Source organism: Hypomesus transpacificus, chromosome 11 (genome assembly GCF_021917145.1).
Source record: "Hypomesus transpacificus isolate Combined female chromosome 11, fHypTra1, whole genome shotgun sequence".
Taxonomy (NCBI): domain Eukaryota; kingdom Metazoa; phylum Chordata; class Actinopteri; order Osmeriformes; family Osmeridae; genus Hypomesus; species Hypomesus transpacificus.
In genome coordinates, this window is record NC_061070.1 from 6,074,317 (window position 1) to 6,090,337 (window position 16,021).

Below are 16,021 nucleotides of genomic sequence, written 5' to 3' on the forward strand. Positions count from 1 at the left end.
AATTAGTGAGAGTAATGCTACATCGTATGCTACCGCTTGTCGTATGCTACAAAAGATATTAGTTGGCCTCTCATGTAGGCTTTAAAAGCTTCCCATAATGTACTATGATTTGTTCCACCGGTTGCATTTGTGTCAATAAAGAAATCGATTTGTTGTGATATATATTCAGCAAAGTCGGAGTCAGATAGGAGAGATGTATCAAGTCTCCAAGGTGGGCGAGATGTAGATTTGTGGACAAAGTTAATGGCCATTAAGAGGGGTGAATGATCTGAGAACCTTTGAACAAGTGGAAGTAATTTATTGTCAACAAGAAAATAGTCTACACGTGTATATGTGTGATGTACAGGAGAAAAAAATGAATAACCCTGAGCATTGGGGTTCAGGCGTCGCCATATGTATGCCAGACCATAATTATTGAGGTGCCTATTTATAACTTTTGCGGATTTTGACATAGAATATTTTTTCTTAGCAGAAGTATCCAGAGATTGAAGGCAACAATTCAAATCTCCAGCTATAATCAACAGATGAGTGTCAATATTTGGCAAAGTAGAGAAAGAATTTACAAAAAACGGCTCATCATCATGGTTGGGGCCATAAACATTGGCTAGTATCAGTGGAGTCTCATATAACGTCCCTGTAACAATGACATAGCGCCCAATACGGTCTGCTATGACATTTGATGCAACAAAAGGTACTGAATGATGAATTAAAATAACATCACCTCTGGATTTACTATTAAATAAAGATTGAAATGACTGAGAGACCCATCGTCTAGTACTTTAGTGTGATCAGAGACGTTCAAGTGAGTCTCCTGGATAAACGCAATTTGAGCCTCTAAATTATCCAGATGAGAAAGAACCTTGTTGAGTTTTGTAGGCTTTCCCAAGCCTCTTACATTCCAGCTAACAAATGAAATACGCCTACTTGCTACATTTCTAGCCAGGCTGTTAGCCATACTCTAGAACATGAGAGTGTAACAGTAATACAGTTGAGTGAAATACAACACTGCAGAATATCATAAGCCTAGACATAATTATATATATTTTTTAAACATAGTCCCACCCCGCTCGTACACCTCCCTAAACTCGGTGTAATTATCCCCAAAAGGAAAGTGAACGTTAGATCGATCCGTCAGTCACTAGCAACTAAGAGAGAGAAAAAAGGCATACTAAGGCAAGTATCCAGTGCAGTAAACAGATAAAAACAACATAAGAGTTTAAATTCCCTCATTTTCCTCCAAATAAGCATTGGAACTGAACATTTAAATGTTATTAATCACAGCATCAGAATGACCGAAAATTCTACTGAATTTAACCATCAGAGCCAACGCTAGCTCACTATCAAGCTGCAAACAAAGATGAGACAAACTTGTTCCCGTCAGAGTCCAAATAATCAATCCCCCGCAACTGCCTCGGTTTCTTCATGTATCTCGAGAGGCGGTTAGAACCGAAACTGTACTGTCCTGTGGCACAGTGGTACGTGCCAGTGCCTCCGCTGGCACAGGACAGTAGCTAGTGGTACAGGTCAGTGCCTCCGCTGGTACAGGACAGTGCCTCCGCTGGCACAGGACAGTAGCTAGTGGTACGTGACTGTCCTGTCATGTCGACTAACTGCCCCGCGGCCATTGTCTGAGGTAAAAAGCAAATATAATCTGTTTAAATTCGAAATGAGAAAAGTTGCCTCTCAGAGCTTGCCAAAAGATCGCCTACATTGCTCAAACGCAACAGCGCCCCCCCACACAGTTGCTAGTCTTAACCATTTCTGAACTGAGGGTATAAAAAACTGCACAGAAAGATGGCAGATAAGAGGTGTTGATAGGGAAATTAGTCACGAGAGAGGTGGGGATTGGGTGGGTGAATCAGAATTGTGTCGACATGGTTATGTGCTGACCTCTTTAGATAGGCGTGTGAAGAGGTCTCCTCCTCTCAGGAAGTCCAAGATTAGATACAGCTTTCCCTCCGTCTGGAATGCTGATGCACACACAGACACATGACACAAAGCAATGTCCAAGTTTGCACTGCTCACAATCTTATAATGAATTGATTCTCACCATAATGCAGTTTGACTATAAAAGGGTGGTTGACTTCTGCCAGGATGTCCCTCTCCATTTTGGAACGCAATCGATCCCGAACTGAAACACAGATGCAGACAGTCATCAGAATCGTGGTATGATGTTTTATGAAAACACTGAGAAATTGTAACATGTGGGGGTGGTAGGGTAGAAGAGGGAGAACTAGAACTAGAACAGGGCTGCGTTTCCCGAAAGCGTCATAAGCCTAAGTTGATCGTAGAATCCATCGTACAACGAATAGTTTTACAGGCCGTTCCCAAAAACATCGTAGCTAAAGTGTCTGTTGAAAATTCGTACCTCTTGAAAGTGCATAGATTAGCCTACTCCTTACAAACATATTTGGGAAACGCACATTAGAAATATCGATGGCTTTGTTTTTTGCTCGATCTTTGCTATGATCCATCATTATCAGGAAACGCAGCCCGGAGCTCTACTTGTCTTTCCTGCCAAAGCACCCCGTCACCCAGTGGCGGATCTAGAACATTATACATGGGGTGGCAAAGGGGGGGCAAGAGGTATTGGCAGGGTGGCATGGGTAAACGGTACATGGGAATCCCTATATGTGAATGGCTTTAACAAAAAAATAATACACATTTTCAGCACTGGAGTGTAATGGCCCAAACCAGCCCACCCCCCACCAGGGGCCGAGCCATACGTTGAACATTCAGGGCTGAAAGTGGAACTGAACTGCAATTAGACACAGTGATATTATAATAGTATATACATTTAATGACATAAAAAAATATATAACATACTGTTATATATATATATATATATTATATATATAATATAATATACTGTAGGGCTGTCCCCACTCAGTTGACTAGTCGATTTTCTGGTCGATATGCTCTTGGTTGACTAAGATTATTTTAGTCGAGTTGCCGTATGGCAGTGTGAGATCTGATTTCCGCTTGTGTCATCATTGCTGAATTAACGAAATGTTGTACAGAAAATGTCGATTATATTATTTAATAGACACAATATATTCTTTAAGACATGAATCCTTCATAGAGTCGTAAAAACATTGTTTCTGTTGCTATATTCACTAGTGCACAGTGCCCGTGATGCATCTGGTGATTAAGATGCCACAAATATTGATAACTTGAACTAGCCTATAGATACTGATAGCCCTTGATAGAATTGGTGGCACACAGATGTCTGGATTTATAGAAAGTGCTGTGCCCGTGATGCAGCTGGTGATGACAGTTCATGTATTGTACTGTAATGTATTATACATTCTTTAGGACGGAGAAGACAACGCAAGGCAACTTGGCATAGCATGACATATAAGTAGCTTACTCAGATCATACGATGATTCATAGGTTACACCTATAATAAGCTAACATAAAAGGTATTTCTCCTCACACAGCATGGGAAAGATAGTGCTCAATGATGAACGATCATTTTGGTGGACTACCAACACCCAGGTTGTGCAGGTCTGCCTCTTTGATCAGATTGATTATGTCTGTTGGCAATGTCGTGCAGTTATGACAAGTAGCTAGCTACAAGTACACCTCTCGGTCAGTGTCGGATCTAAGGGGTGGTAAGGGGTGGCAGCTGCCACCCCAATAAAAAATACTGCCCCCCCAAGGTTTTTTTTTTGTTGCAGAGGCTTTTATCCAAAGCGACTTCCAAGACAGAGCTTTACAAAAGTGCATAGGTCACTGATCATAACAACGAGATAGGCCCAAACATTGCGGGTAGCCAAAACATGAAGCATACATTGTAAAAAACAGTCCCAAAGGGAAGAACCATAAGAGCATGTAGTGAAACAAGTTACAATTAAACAACATGAACCTCTATCTTCCCATGGAAAAATATTATTTGTACATTACAGAACATTTCAATAAATTATATTTATGTTACCGTTTAATTTAAACTACAATATTCTACCCTAATCATTTACCATAGGGAGTACTGTACCCCCCTACTCTGGGTTTGATTTGCCTCCAGGAGGCCACCCAACAACTTCCTTCTGCCACCCCATTGACACCCCAAATGAAAATCTCTAGCCCTCTCCGCCCCTGCTCTCGGTGTTCTTCAACCTGTCAGTGTTAACCAAATGTATATCTTCTGACAAAACCACATATTCTACATCATATGGAACTGCGGTCCTGCAGGTACATAATTACTTATTGGTTCGAAACCATACGCCATAGGATGAACAGGGATAGGTATGACGGGTCGATTTTCTTCCATATTTTATGCAGTTTGGCGGGTTGAAATTGAGCGCAACCATTCTCGTATTGTCAGATGTATACGTCATTTAAACATGGCGGCGCCCAGTTCTTTATAAGTACATAATTTACACACTAGAGATTTCGATTATTTATAGATATGTCATAAAGTTGTATAGGGCTGTCCTCGACTAAAATGTTCTTTGGTCGACAAAATGTCTAAAAATCGATTCAAAATTTGAAACGTGTACAATGTGTACAAACATTTTCGCAATCTGACTCGATGGCTGCTGGACATTGCAGATTCAGCCTCTAATAGCCTACTAATAATAAGACTCGTATCACCAGTCCTGTTGTAACCGAATGCCGATGGTATTTAGTATCTCTTACAATGTACTACAAATAAAAAATATTGTTTGTTTAACATGCAAATCATCAGAGCGCGCTTATCACTGCCTGAAAACTTGCAGCATGCGAACTTACTTAGAAGCTGAGTGGGGAACGGTGCAACAGAGAAAGATTTTGTTGTCTTGGCCGGAGAAGATAATGTCACTGTCACTGAAGTATATCCCGAACGTCGTCAAGGAAAATTGCGAATTATTGCCGTGTTTCAGGTTGTACAAATAGGACAGATCGTGAAAAACATTTGGTATATTATCGACTTTCAAAAGTTATTAAAAACCAGGGAAAGGAATGCCAGAGATTGTCAGAGGAAAGGAGGCGCTTGTGGTTGGCAAAGCTCAGACAAGATCTACGAGGGAAAAATCTGGACAACATACGGATTTGTTCGGCACATTTCTTGTCAGGTATTGTGAAATGTTTATTTCAGCGGCTCAAAACACATTTTCTATTGTAATGATAATATTTTTTATAGTCAATAGTAAAAACAATTACTGCTTTTATTGTTTTTACTGTGCGCTTATTTTACTGTAAAGCTGACACTGACATAATATAATTCATATCAAACTACTGCATGTGTATGGGTTCGGCGAGAAAACCAGGTAGTTAACAATATCGGGATATCCAACTGAAGGCAGAATCACCGGGTCGTCACGGATCCAAGTAGAGAGAGCTAACCGGTAGGGATCTGCACCGCCAATAAATCCTAATTTAAAAAAATATCGACCCTTTTCTTGTGGTCCAAGTCCTTCCCTATATGCCTTTGAATCTTGGACGCGTTTTGATGACTATTTCGGTCGTTTAGACATGGCTACAGTTGTACCAAAGAGTATAGAATATACGTTCTTTGGTTGTACTCCGTTCAGTTGTTTACACAGAGTGCCTCCAATATGGCCGCGCATCCGGATTACCACCCAGAACGTGACGTCGGTGAAAACCCTCTATTGGCATATTCATTTTTCAACCTAGGGTGTTAACATGAGCGAAGTAGGGCTAGGCCAACTTACGTTTTTCAGGTGGTAGGCTACATCATATTCAACGCCTAACTATGAAAAATAAACCATTGTTGGCTTGTTGCGTTCAACGTTTTTCGAGTCTCTCGGTACGTTGTACTTTTACTTTAATGAAATCTGCCATACGACAGATTGCTTTGCCATTTTTACTAATAACATCGAAAAAGTAGGCTATGGCAGGGTTTTAGTTCTGCAGCCAATTGTGCTCGTGCCGTGTGCAGAATTAGCCTGACGTTGTCGTACTCATAATTCTAGTCAGAATATGAGTCTGAGAACTCTCCGTTGGGCTTTGACTACAGGGCGTGTTTCAAACGAGCCTGGAAAACAAATGCCTCTTCGCTCAATTATATAGATCTACAACCAATCAGAGCAACAGAGTATGTGACGTATGTTAAGCACCGCATAGTTGTTGTCAACAGAACTAAACTACAAGCAGACTTGAAGTATGCTTGAAGAATGAATACAAACGATTTTTGCCGGTGTTGTAAAATTAATTTAAGGGTAGGGAGAGTACTTTTTCACACGGTCAACCTTTTTGAGCGAAACAATAAAGGGCAATGCATATACGAACAAGTTCTCCGTTTAGGATTACAACTCCATCGGGGCCAGCTGATAAATTAAACTTTTACCGAATCCCGTAGGAAGGACGGCAAAAACATATTTTCCATTGACAAATGCCTTGATTGCGTCTCTCTGTTCCTCTTTCAAAATTAATGCGCTGTCGATGTCTTCTAAAACAGACTCAATGGCAGAATCATAACATCCCAGATCTCCAGCGGTAGCCATGTTTGTTCAAAACAAATTCAACTTAAACGCTCTTTTGTGACGTGGGTGATTACGTTAATGTTGATCATCTGTCCATCATCCTATAAAGCCCGCCCGGCAATTTAATTGGTTTGCCCAGATTCTGGTTTTCTGTAGTTGGTCCCCAATACGAGACCCTCCAGACCCAACTTCCCGACCAAATTTTTTTTGGGGCGGGGAGAAGTTGGGCTGGCAGCCAGGCTAGTGCAAAATAGCCTACCAAACCAAAACAAAGCGCAGATTAACTAAAGGGAAAATAGTAATTACCTTTTCTTTTAAATTATAGATTTTTAGAGTTGCTTTATTTGTCATAACTTGTTCGCTGCTAGGTTAAACAAACTACAGTGTAGGAAACGTTATGTAACGGAGCTAGCTTTGGCTACAATCAGATGTGAATGTAGGAGCTAGAGCTAGCTAGCGTAGCTATGTCAAAAACGCCAGTGTGTGTATGAAACGTTAACGTATTTAACAGGTTTATAAATATAATCCACTTCTGTAAAGTGATCCCTGCAAACTCTGAATCCAGGGGCAACTGGTGGGCTTTGGCGCTGTATGCTACAAGCCATTTTCTTAAAACCGGCTGCTTGGGTAGTACTCGATAGTGAATGCCTTCTGTCTTGTAAAATGCGTTTGTACAACCAGCCAATAAGATCCTACTTTGCACCTTGTTTTAGCTGGTTTGTTTAAAGTCATTTCTACCTCTGTTCTCTTTGACAATCTATCAATGGCAATCTTGATGACTGCTTGCAGCCGGCAGTCATAGTACCTAACCATTCTCGTGACGTTACAGACATGACGATTTAAAGATGGTTAAATAGTAGTAGTTAAATAGTAAAGTTTAAACGTTTTTATTAACGTTTTTAGGGAATCGGGCTAGTAATCTGAAGGTCGCCAGTTCGATTCCCGGCTGAGCCAAATGACGTTGTGTCCTTGGGCAAGGCACATCACCCTACTTGCCTCCGGGGAATGTCCCTGTACTTACTGTAAGTCGCTCTGGATAAGAGCGCCTGCTAAATAACTAAATGTAAATGTAAATGTTTTTATTTTATTTGCCGGGCTGCAGTGCCACCGCACTAGCCAGAGTTGTCTCAAATGCGATTCCTTAAAAAACCACAAGGAGAGGAATCGCATTTTAAAAAACTTTCCGTGTTTGAAGTGTTAATGAAGTTATGAGAAATCGTTGGTGGTTGCATTCAACTCTACAGACTATGGCAAGCCGTTTTATAATTTAACCAATGAATTTTTGATATCCAAAATTTGAATTCTTGATATCAAGAATTGCATTTTGGATATCAAGAATTCAAATTTTGGATATCAAGAATTAATTGGTTAAATGATAAAACGGCTTGCCATAACAGACATCCTCGGATTTAAATAATTATAATAATTAACCTTGCTTAGTGTGCACACTGTTAGATCCAGTGGAGAACAATTCCATTGCTCTTCTTACTGGTATAATGATGCACACCTGTGCAACGGTTGCTTTTCGCTTGGACATAACTTGCGTTCCTGTTGCTTTCCTGTGTCGATTCTGACTGCACACGTCACTGCTGTTTGCGTGCCTTTATAAGGAGCTGTCGGGGCGTGTATGTATGCAAATTCAGGAGCACGAGGACGCGCTTTCAACTTAAGAAAACTCTTCCCGGGGAGCACAGCTCAAAAAACTTCTGCTGCGTAGGAACACATTTTCAAGCGTTCATGAATTTGGCAGATGTGTTTTTCTTACGTTGTTTTTCCGAAGCCCGCAAGAAACATTTCAGTAGAAACTTAAGACAATGTTTGAGAATGAGGCCCAATGTTTTGAGAAGCTTGTGGACATAGACAGTTTGTTTTTACAAGTACAGTTTTTGGATCACCAAAGTTACGGGGGCAGCTGGGGGGGCGAGGCTCTTGAGTGGTGGGGCCCACACCCATTGACATTCATAAACTGTCTACTGACTATGACTAAATACTGGCACTACTGGTAGCAAAAAATAAACAGTTTTTCTGGTACAGAGAGCAACACTGTTTCATTCAGGGGTGTAGCCAAGGGTAGGCCTGGGTAGGCACAGGCCTAGCCAATTTGTTCAAAGGCCTACCCCAAAACAAAACTATCTCCGAAAAATTATGCACCAGGTGCATTTCTGGGAAAATTGTAGGGTGTGCTTGCTTGCGTTGGTTGCAGGGGTCTGTATTTAAATGACATTTTACGACTGATATTTCTGTATATTTTATATAAAAATGCATAGCCTACTCATTATTTATAAAGATAACATAGATTTAAAAGCATATTTTTTTCTGCTCATTTACAACTCAAAATACTAAGAGTGAAGAGTAGAATGAAATAGTTGTCTTCTCATTTCCCCTGCAAGAGGGAATGGTGATCAGCAATCTCATAGTTGAATCAAAACGAATACATTTGGCAGACCAGTGTAAAAATGGACTTAATCTCTATGACTTAAATGTCATTGTAAATTTTTCCCTTCTCGTGATTTATTTAGAGGAAAATATCTCATTCATAAAAATGTCAGTGGTAGCGATCATTGTCAGTAAGTAACAAGGCAAAATGCGATATAGCCCTGTGTGGAAAAGCTGCCCCAGTAAATTGTACTACTACTAGACTGTGTTCGCCTTGGTAGCGATTGCGTTGGTTTAATTCGATTTAATGTTTCTTCCGTTGTACGGTGTAGGCTGAAATGAATAATTTCATGAACAGATTGACAAAGTTTAGGCTGTGGCAATGGAGTTCAGGTTAGTAGTCACTAGTCAGATAGTTTCACCTATTGAAAGACTTTTGATTTAAGTAAGGGTACAGTAGTGCCGACAGTGTTGGGGTAGTTACTCATAAAAAGTTACTAGTTACTTCTGAAAATTGTAACTAGATTAGTTTACTAGTTACTGCATTTGAAAAGTAACTTCACTACTGGTTACTTTGCTAGTATTTTTCAAGCAAATGTCAAAATTTACCACAAAGTTACATGGACAAACATAAAGGCCCTTTCATCACTTTATTTTAAAATTTTCAATAAAGGGCATCTCTTAGCCTTTCCACATAGTGTATTGTAAGTGTAAACGTGTAAAACAAAATGGCATATAAAACTCAGCCATTCACTTGAACGAATATTAAGCCTGTCCACACTATTTGACCAAAGAAATATGCCTCACTTTGAAATCTCATTGAGTTTACAGCAGTTGAATGACACTTCTCGCCTGGACAGAGTGCAATTTACTGTAATATTTTTGTCCTTTCGAACATCAAAGTTAAAATTATGGCTGAACCCTCCTTTCTCGGTCTCATCCATTTTCCCGCTTCCCTCCTTCTACGCCAACCTAGCATCATGTGATACTGGGTTGACAATAGGTGCGTTCGACTTCATGCAGCGCCGGCGTCGTCTGCAGCCGCCTGCAGCCCGGCTGACTTGAAGCAGCCAATGGCATTCTCAGATTCAAGGCAGCCGCCTGCAGCCGGCTGCGGCGCTGCATGAAATCAGCCCATGTCGAACGCGCCTAATGTCTACGCACCAGCAGCTACGTTGCTCAAATCGGTCTCTGTGGCAACGGTGCCCAGACAAGCAAGCACACAGGCAAGCATGCAAGTGTGACCGCTGTTTTCCGTCCTCAACCACCTGTCACACGCAGTTAGGGATGATAAACAGTTTATTTCTGCAACGGAATAATGCACGTGTCGGGGTTTCACTCCCTGTGATCGTATAATGGTTTTTATTACACAATACAAACTCTCAAAAAAAGGATAACAGTGAATTACCTGCTACGGAATAATGCACGTGTCGGGGTTTCACTGAGAAATGGGCTGTTTATCAATCCACGTTTTTTTCCGTTCTTGTGTTCTTGCGAACTCGTTTGACGTCATCTTTTATTGCCCAAGTACGGTTCCAATCCAAAGAACACAAGTCACCAAGAACGCCAAAAATACCCGGAAATGTTCCTGATCCGCCCCTTTTATCGAGGATGCATCGGATGGTGACTTGACCAGCGAGAACACTTCTGATTTCCCAGAAGTCATTGCAAGATGTCAAGCGAGGCGGACAAACCTCACAACTGTAATTTTTTACTTTTCATATTTCAGCTAAATGGTACGTGTAAATTAGCATCTGAATTAAAATGTGATGAGAAATAGGCAGTTCAGTCGCTGAAAATGTTCTTATTTTATTGATGAAACGGCTCATTTGTAAATTTGCTCCGACTTGTCGATAACCTAGCTAGTAGCATCTCAGTGCAGTGCAGACACTAGTTAACAGGTACTGTAAGTTAGCAAGGGCTACAGAAAACGTAAAATTACAGGTAGACGGACCATTTTTTAGACCATCTAGTTTTTGTAGTTAGTCAGTGTTATCATAATGCTGCTAGTCCAGGAAAACCCTAACCATCTCAATTCATTCTCCGTCCTTGCAAGACCATTCTCGCAAGGAGGCTTGCCAGAACGTTCTTCAAAAGAATGTACTTGCCTTCTCAGCGTTCTTCGGATTTATAAACAGCCATTCTCCCCAATTCTGTGGTAATAGTCCCAGATTTCCACAGTTTTGCTGCCGGCTGCATTACTCCGGTAATTACAATAAAAGGCCAGTAGATGGCGTGAACTCCCAACATTATGCAGTAATTTAACTACATATTCACATCGTTACATACACCCCCCTTAAATTCTGCAAAATTTGGGAAGCACAAAAAAAAACTAACAACAAAAACAAATAAAAATATATACATAAATGTAGCTGCAAGAAGCAATGCGGGTTCCTCCGCAAAATGGCAAAATATTATAAAAATGTACATTGTAGAAGGTCAAGAGTTGGACAACAAGAGAGCAAAACTACTTCATGTTGGGCCAACTACAATAGGCTGAATGGGGATTTGAACTAATTAGCATAAGGTTACAAGGCAGCCTTTCTATCCTCTCTGCTACACACCAACTGTTGAGAATGTAAGAGTAGAAAGGGCAAAGTATTAGCTTTGGTCAGCTTTGGGACAAAGGTTAAGAAGCGGTAGACATTTCAAAGTGGAATTGCGTGAAATTGCGCGAAATTGCGCATGGTATTTCATAATGATGTCATCCTGTTTAACTAAACAGATATTCCAATTTAAGACAGGCTAAAAGACTGTGGCTGTCCCTGTCCATTGAGTTATTCTCAGTGTTGAATATTGTCATGTTCAGTTACTGCATAAAAAAGTAAACTGTTTCTGTGGTAAGAGTTGTTAGATTCAGCCAAAGTTTAAACTACTCAAATTCAATCATATTTTGACATACCAAGGTGAAATTGTTGATGGAACTTCAGAGTGATGTCATCTTGAACCCAATAAGGTTTGAAAACTATCAGTCAAAATGATATTTGATCTATTGACACAAATATATTGAGGCAATGTGGACATTTAAATAAATACACCCATTTCAGACATTTTGTATTACATTTCTCATTCCATTTCATCCTATATAAAAATACACCTGCCCGCACACTGTCCCAATCCATGCCGTTTACCTCCCTCCCAGCGCAAGTCACGCCAAAGCAGAAATGCTGTAGCGGACGCATGAGGTTTAGATGACGACCAAAAATGGCCTCTTACAGTCAAAACACATAGGTCACAACACTTTTTCCAGAATTTCTCAAAAATGGCTTGAAGACCGCTTTCCAGAACCACAGCAAAAGGTTTATGGCAGAGCCCACGATCTACTCCTTGCGGACATTGATGTACAACAGCCGACTCTCATTTCCCATTAAACCACACAACATGCACTCTCAGGGTGACCAACAATATTATTTTAACTAACAAACAATAATATTACAAACATCTAACTGAACGAACGCAACAACTGAAATACCACTTCCAATTGAAATTAAAGACCAAATTTACGATGGAAATACAAATCAAAAGTGGAAATATACAGTAATCTTCCCAAACACTGATGTCTGTTCAATATGAACAGTATGGTAAAATGACAACAATCGGTTGAGTTTAAGAACATTGACTAAATGTGTGTAATGCGAAAGGATAACACAAAAAAGTGATTGCTGTCCTAAATTATATTTTTTATCACACAATGGTGGAGCAGAAACTAGCAATTCCATGAATCCCATGGAAACAAAGGCAAATGTGTGAGATGTACTGATGTGACAAATCATCCAAGAAGCAGTACTTCTTTTGAGTGGTTTTTATTCAGATGACTAATCATTGGATTCAGGTCAAAAGTCTATAACTTGAACTGGTTTAATTATTTAAGACACTAAAAGTCAGCAGCTTAGCATGCTGGGACATGGAAAGGATTAAACATTATAACTTTCATCAAAGTAAAAAATGCTGGTTTGTCCTTTTTCATCAATGTCCTCAAAAATGTCTGTGGGGTGCCTCTCTGGAGGGGCAAGCAGGGCCTGCAGGCAGGGGCAAGCAGGGCCTGCAGGCAGGGGCAAGCAGGGCCTGCAGGCAGGGGCAAGCAGGGCCTGCAGGCAGGGGCAAGCAGGGCCTGCAGGCAGGGGCAAGCAGGGCCTGCAGGCGGGCAGTCAGGGCAGGCCAGCTGGTGAAGCTGTCCTGGGGTCAGGGCTGAAGAGAAGCTGTCCTGATTCAGATTCTGTCCTGCTAGAGGGGGGTAGTCCAGCAAGGGATCAGTTTTTTTCTCAGCATCCTCTGTTGAGCAGGCCTCTGCATGACCCTCCAGACCTGTAAAAGTGAAGAAAGGATCCATGTCAGTTGTCAAAAATGAAGCTTTTTACATCTACACTTGACATAAACTACAGTTTTGACTGTGAAATGCAGTGGCATTACTTGAACTTGAATCCAAATGTGTTGAACTGATGGAGACCCGGCCATGCAAAGTCACTCCAAACATTTGGCTTGATTCCAGGCTCTGGCAACAGCATTTAGCTCTAAACTGGTCAATATACACATCTGACCAAAGACCAGCTCGACCTTTGCCTGTAAACAGTGATTCTGACTGTCAGAGACCTTTAAATAGGCTGACCGAGTGAAACTAGCCTGGCTAACGTAGGTTGCTTTCTCAGGAAAATGACAAATTAAATAGGCTTGTTTTGAAAGATCCTATATACTGGCTATCTTCAGTAGACTCTTGTCTACAAAAAGCAGCCCTCCCTGACGTTTTAGGAGTAAAATTGAGTGAAAGACAATATTGTTTACACACGGCCAGTGAGCGAGCCGAGTCTGTCTCTCTAAGGCCAAGTCAAAACAATGTACCCCCGGGATGCAGTCTCACTTTCCACAAATCACAAAAATTATCGGAGCATCTGGCTAAAAGCACAATTCCCACATCTCCTGAAGGCTGCTCTCCTCGCCATTTTTGGTGTCGACCAAACTGTAAAATGGTGAACTTATGAACATGACGCGACCAAAACATGGCTAAGCCTATGCGGTCTCCCAGGCGCATAGGCTTATTACAAAGATTCTCACGAGCCAAATCAAAAATTCTGAACCGACAGGTCTGTGGGGAATCGCTTGTTCTCCTAAAAGCTGCCCTCCTCTACCTTTTTGATGAATTCGCCGAGATGCTACATGATTCACTAATTACACAGAGGGAAAAGCTAGGTACTTTTCGAGTTCGGTTTTCCGTCACTTCAAACTCACGATCTAAAGGTCTCAAAGTGCTCAAACCTTCACCATAATTCAACAGTAGTGTACTTTCACAAACCCAATCATTGATTCTAGCTTAAAATGTGTAAAAATAGGACTTACCCAACGTGGCTGCCTCCAACACGGCTATCAGGCAATTCCAGTTGAAAACAACAATGGCCGCCGAAAAATAATTTATATTCGTAATGGCGAGCTGCGATTGGAAGCTAAATGAAACAGGAGCTAAAGACCAAGGGTGGGGGCTTGGTCAGCACACCATTACAGAAAGGATGTGTGTGCGTCTCGCCAAGCTCGCACGTGTGTCAAGTAGGTTGACCACCTGTCCTTCTTTGCGCTGTATCGCACAGCATATTCAATATGCAACCTGCGGGACAAGGGGTGAAAATGCTGTGCGACACATGTGGTCACCCTAGTGTCAAGGAGCAGGATGAGCCTGTGAGAATTTGGAGCGCGTGCTGTGGAGCAATTCAATTGAATTCAATCATATACAGTGCCCTCCAAAAGTATTGGAACAGTGAGGCCAATTCCTTTATTTTTGCTGTAGACTGAAAACATTTGGGCTTGACATCAAACGATGAATGTGAAACCAGAGATCAACGTTTCAGCTTTTATTTCCAGGTATTTACATCAGGATCTGATGCACAAATTAGAAAATATCACCTTTTTGTTCGAACCCACCCATTTGTCACGTGAGCAAAAGTATTGGAACATGTGACTGACAGGTGTGTTTTGTTGCCCAGGTGTGTCCTATTACATACATTATTCAATCAATAAATACCACTGAATGTCTACACTCAGGTTCAGATTGGGTAAGATAGGTTTTGTCTATGCAGACTGTATTCAGAGGTGAAAACAACATGAAAACCAGAGCGCTGTCTTTGGGTGAAAAACAAGCAATTGTGAGTCTTAGAGAAGATGGAAAATCAATCAGAGCCATTGCAGAAACATTGGCCATAGCCAGTACAACCATTTGGAATGTCCTGAAGAAGAAGAAAACTACTGGTGTACTAAGTAACAGACGTCGAACAGGTAGACCAAGGAAAACATCAGCAGTTGATGACAGAAACATTGTGAGAGCTGTAAAGAAAGACCCTAAAACAACTGTTAGTGAGATCAGCAACAACCTCCAGATGGCAGGAGTGAAGGTATCACTATCTACTGTTCGCAGAAGACTTCATGAACAAAAGTACAAGGGCTACACCAGAAGATGCAAACCACTCATTAGCAAGAAGAATAGGAAGGCCAGGCTGGAATTTGCCAAAAAGTACAGAGATGAACCTCAAAAATTCTGGGACAAAGTTTTATGGACTGATGAGACAAAGATTAACTTTTACCAAAGTGATGGAAAGGCTAAAGTTTGGAGAAAGAAAGGAACTGCTCATGATCCCAAACACACAAGCTCATCTGTGAAACACGGTGGAGGTAATGTCATGGCTTGGGCTTGCATGGCTTCTTCTGGGACGGGCTCATTAATCTTCATTGAGGATGTAACACATGATGGCAGCAGCAAAATGAACTCGGAAGTCTACAGAAACATTTTGTCTGCCAATTTAAGGAAAGATGCAACCAAACTGATTGGCAGAGCCTTCATCATGCAGCAAGATAACGACCCAAAACACACTGCCAAAACAACAAAGGAGTTCATCAGGGGCAAGAAATGGAAGGTATTAGACTGGCCAAGTCAATCTCCAGACTTAAACCCTATAGAGCATGCATTTTACCTGCTTAAGAGGAGACTGAAGGGAGGAACCCCACAAAACAAACAACAACTGAAAGAGGCTGCAGTGAAAGCCTGGGAAAGCATCAAAAAGGAAGAATGCAAAAGTTTGGTGACGTCAATGGGTCACAGACTTGCTGCAGTTATTGAAAGCAAAGGATTTGCAACTAAATATTAAGTCTTATTCACTTAAATATGTTTTAAGTATATCTGTTCCAATACTTTTGATCACATGACAAATGGGTGGATTCAAACAAAATGTGATATTTTCTTA

General features: G+C 41.1%; 1 protein-coding gene across 6 annotated transcripts in view; it reads right to left on the reverse strand.

Annotated features, from left to right (window-relative positions):
* rps6ka2 (ribosomal protein S6 kinase, polypeptide 2) overlaps positions 1-16,021 on the reverse strand; it is a 176,113-nt gene that overhangs the window by 68,817 nt on the left and 91,275 nt on the right. For 4 of the 6 annotated variants that reach the window (XM_047029941.1, XM_047029940.1, XM_047029942.1 and 1 more), the window contains 2 exons: positions 2,051-2,131; positions 1,891-1,970 (listed from right to left, as the gene is read on the reverse strand). In XM_047029941.1, coding sequence (XP_046885897.1) covers positions 1,891-1,970; positions 2,051-2,131 — 161 coding nt within the window. Of the gene's footprint in view, positions 1-1,890; positions 1,971-2,050; positions 2,132-4,731; positions 4,821-16,021 lie in introns of those variants that run through there. The other 2 variants (XM_047029943.1, XM_047029945.1) reach the window with 2 other exon arrangements.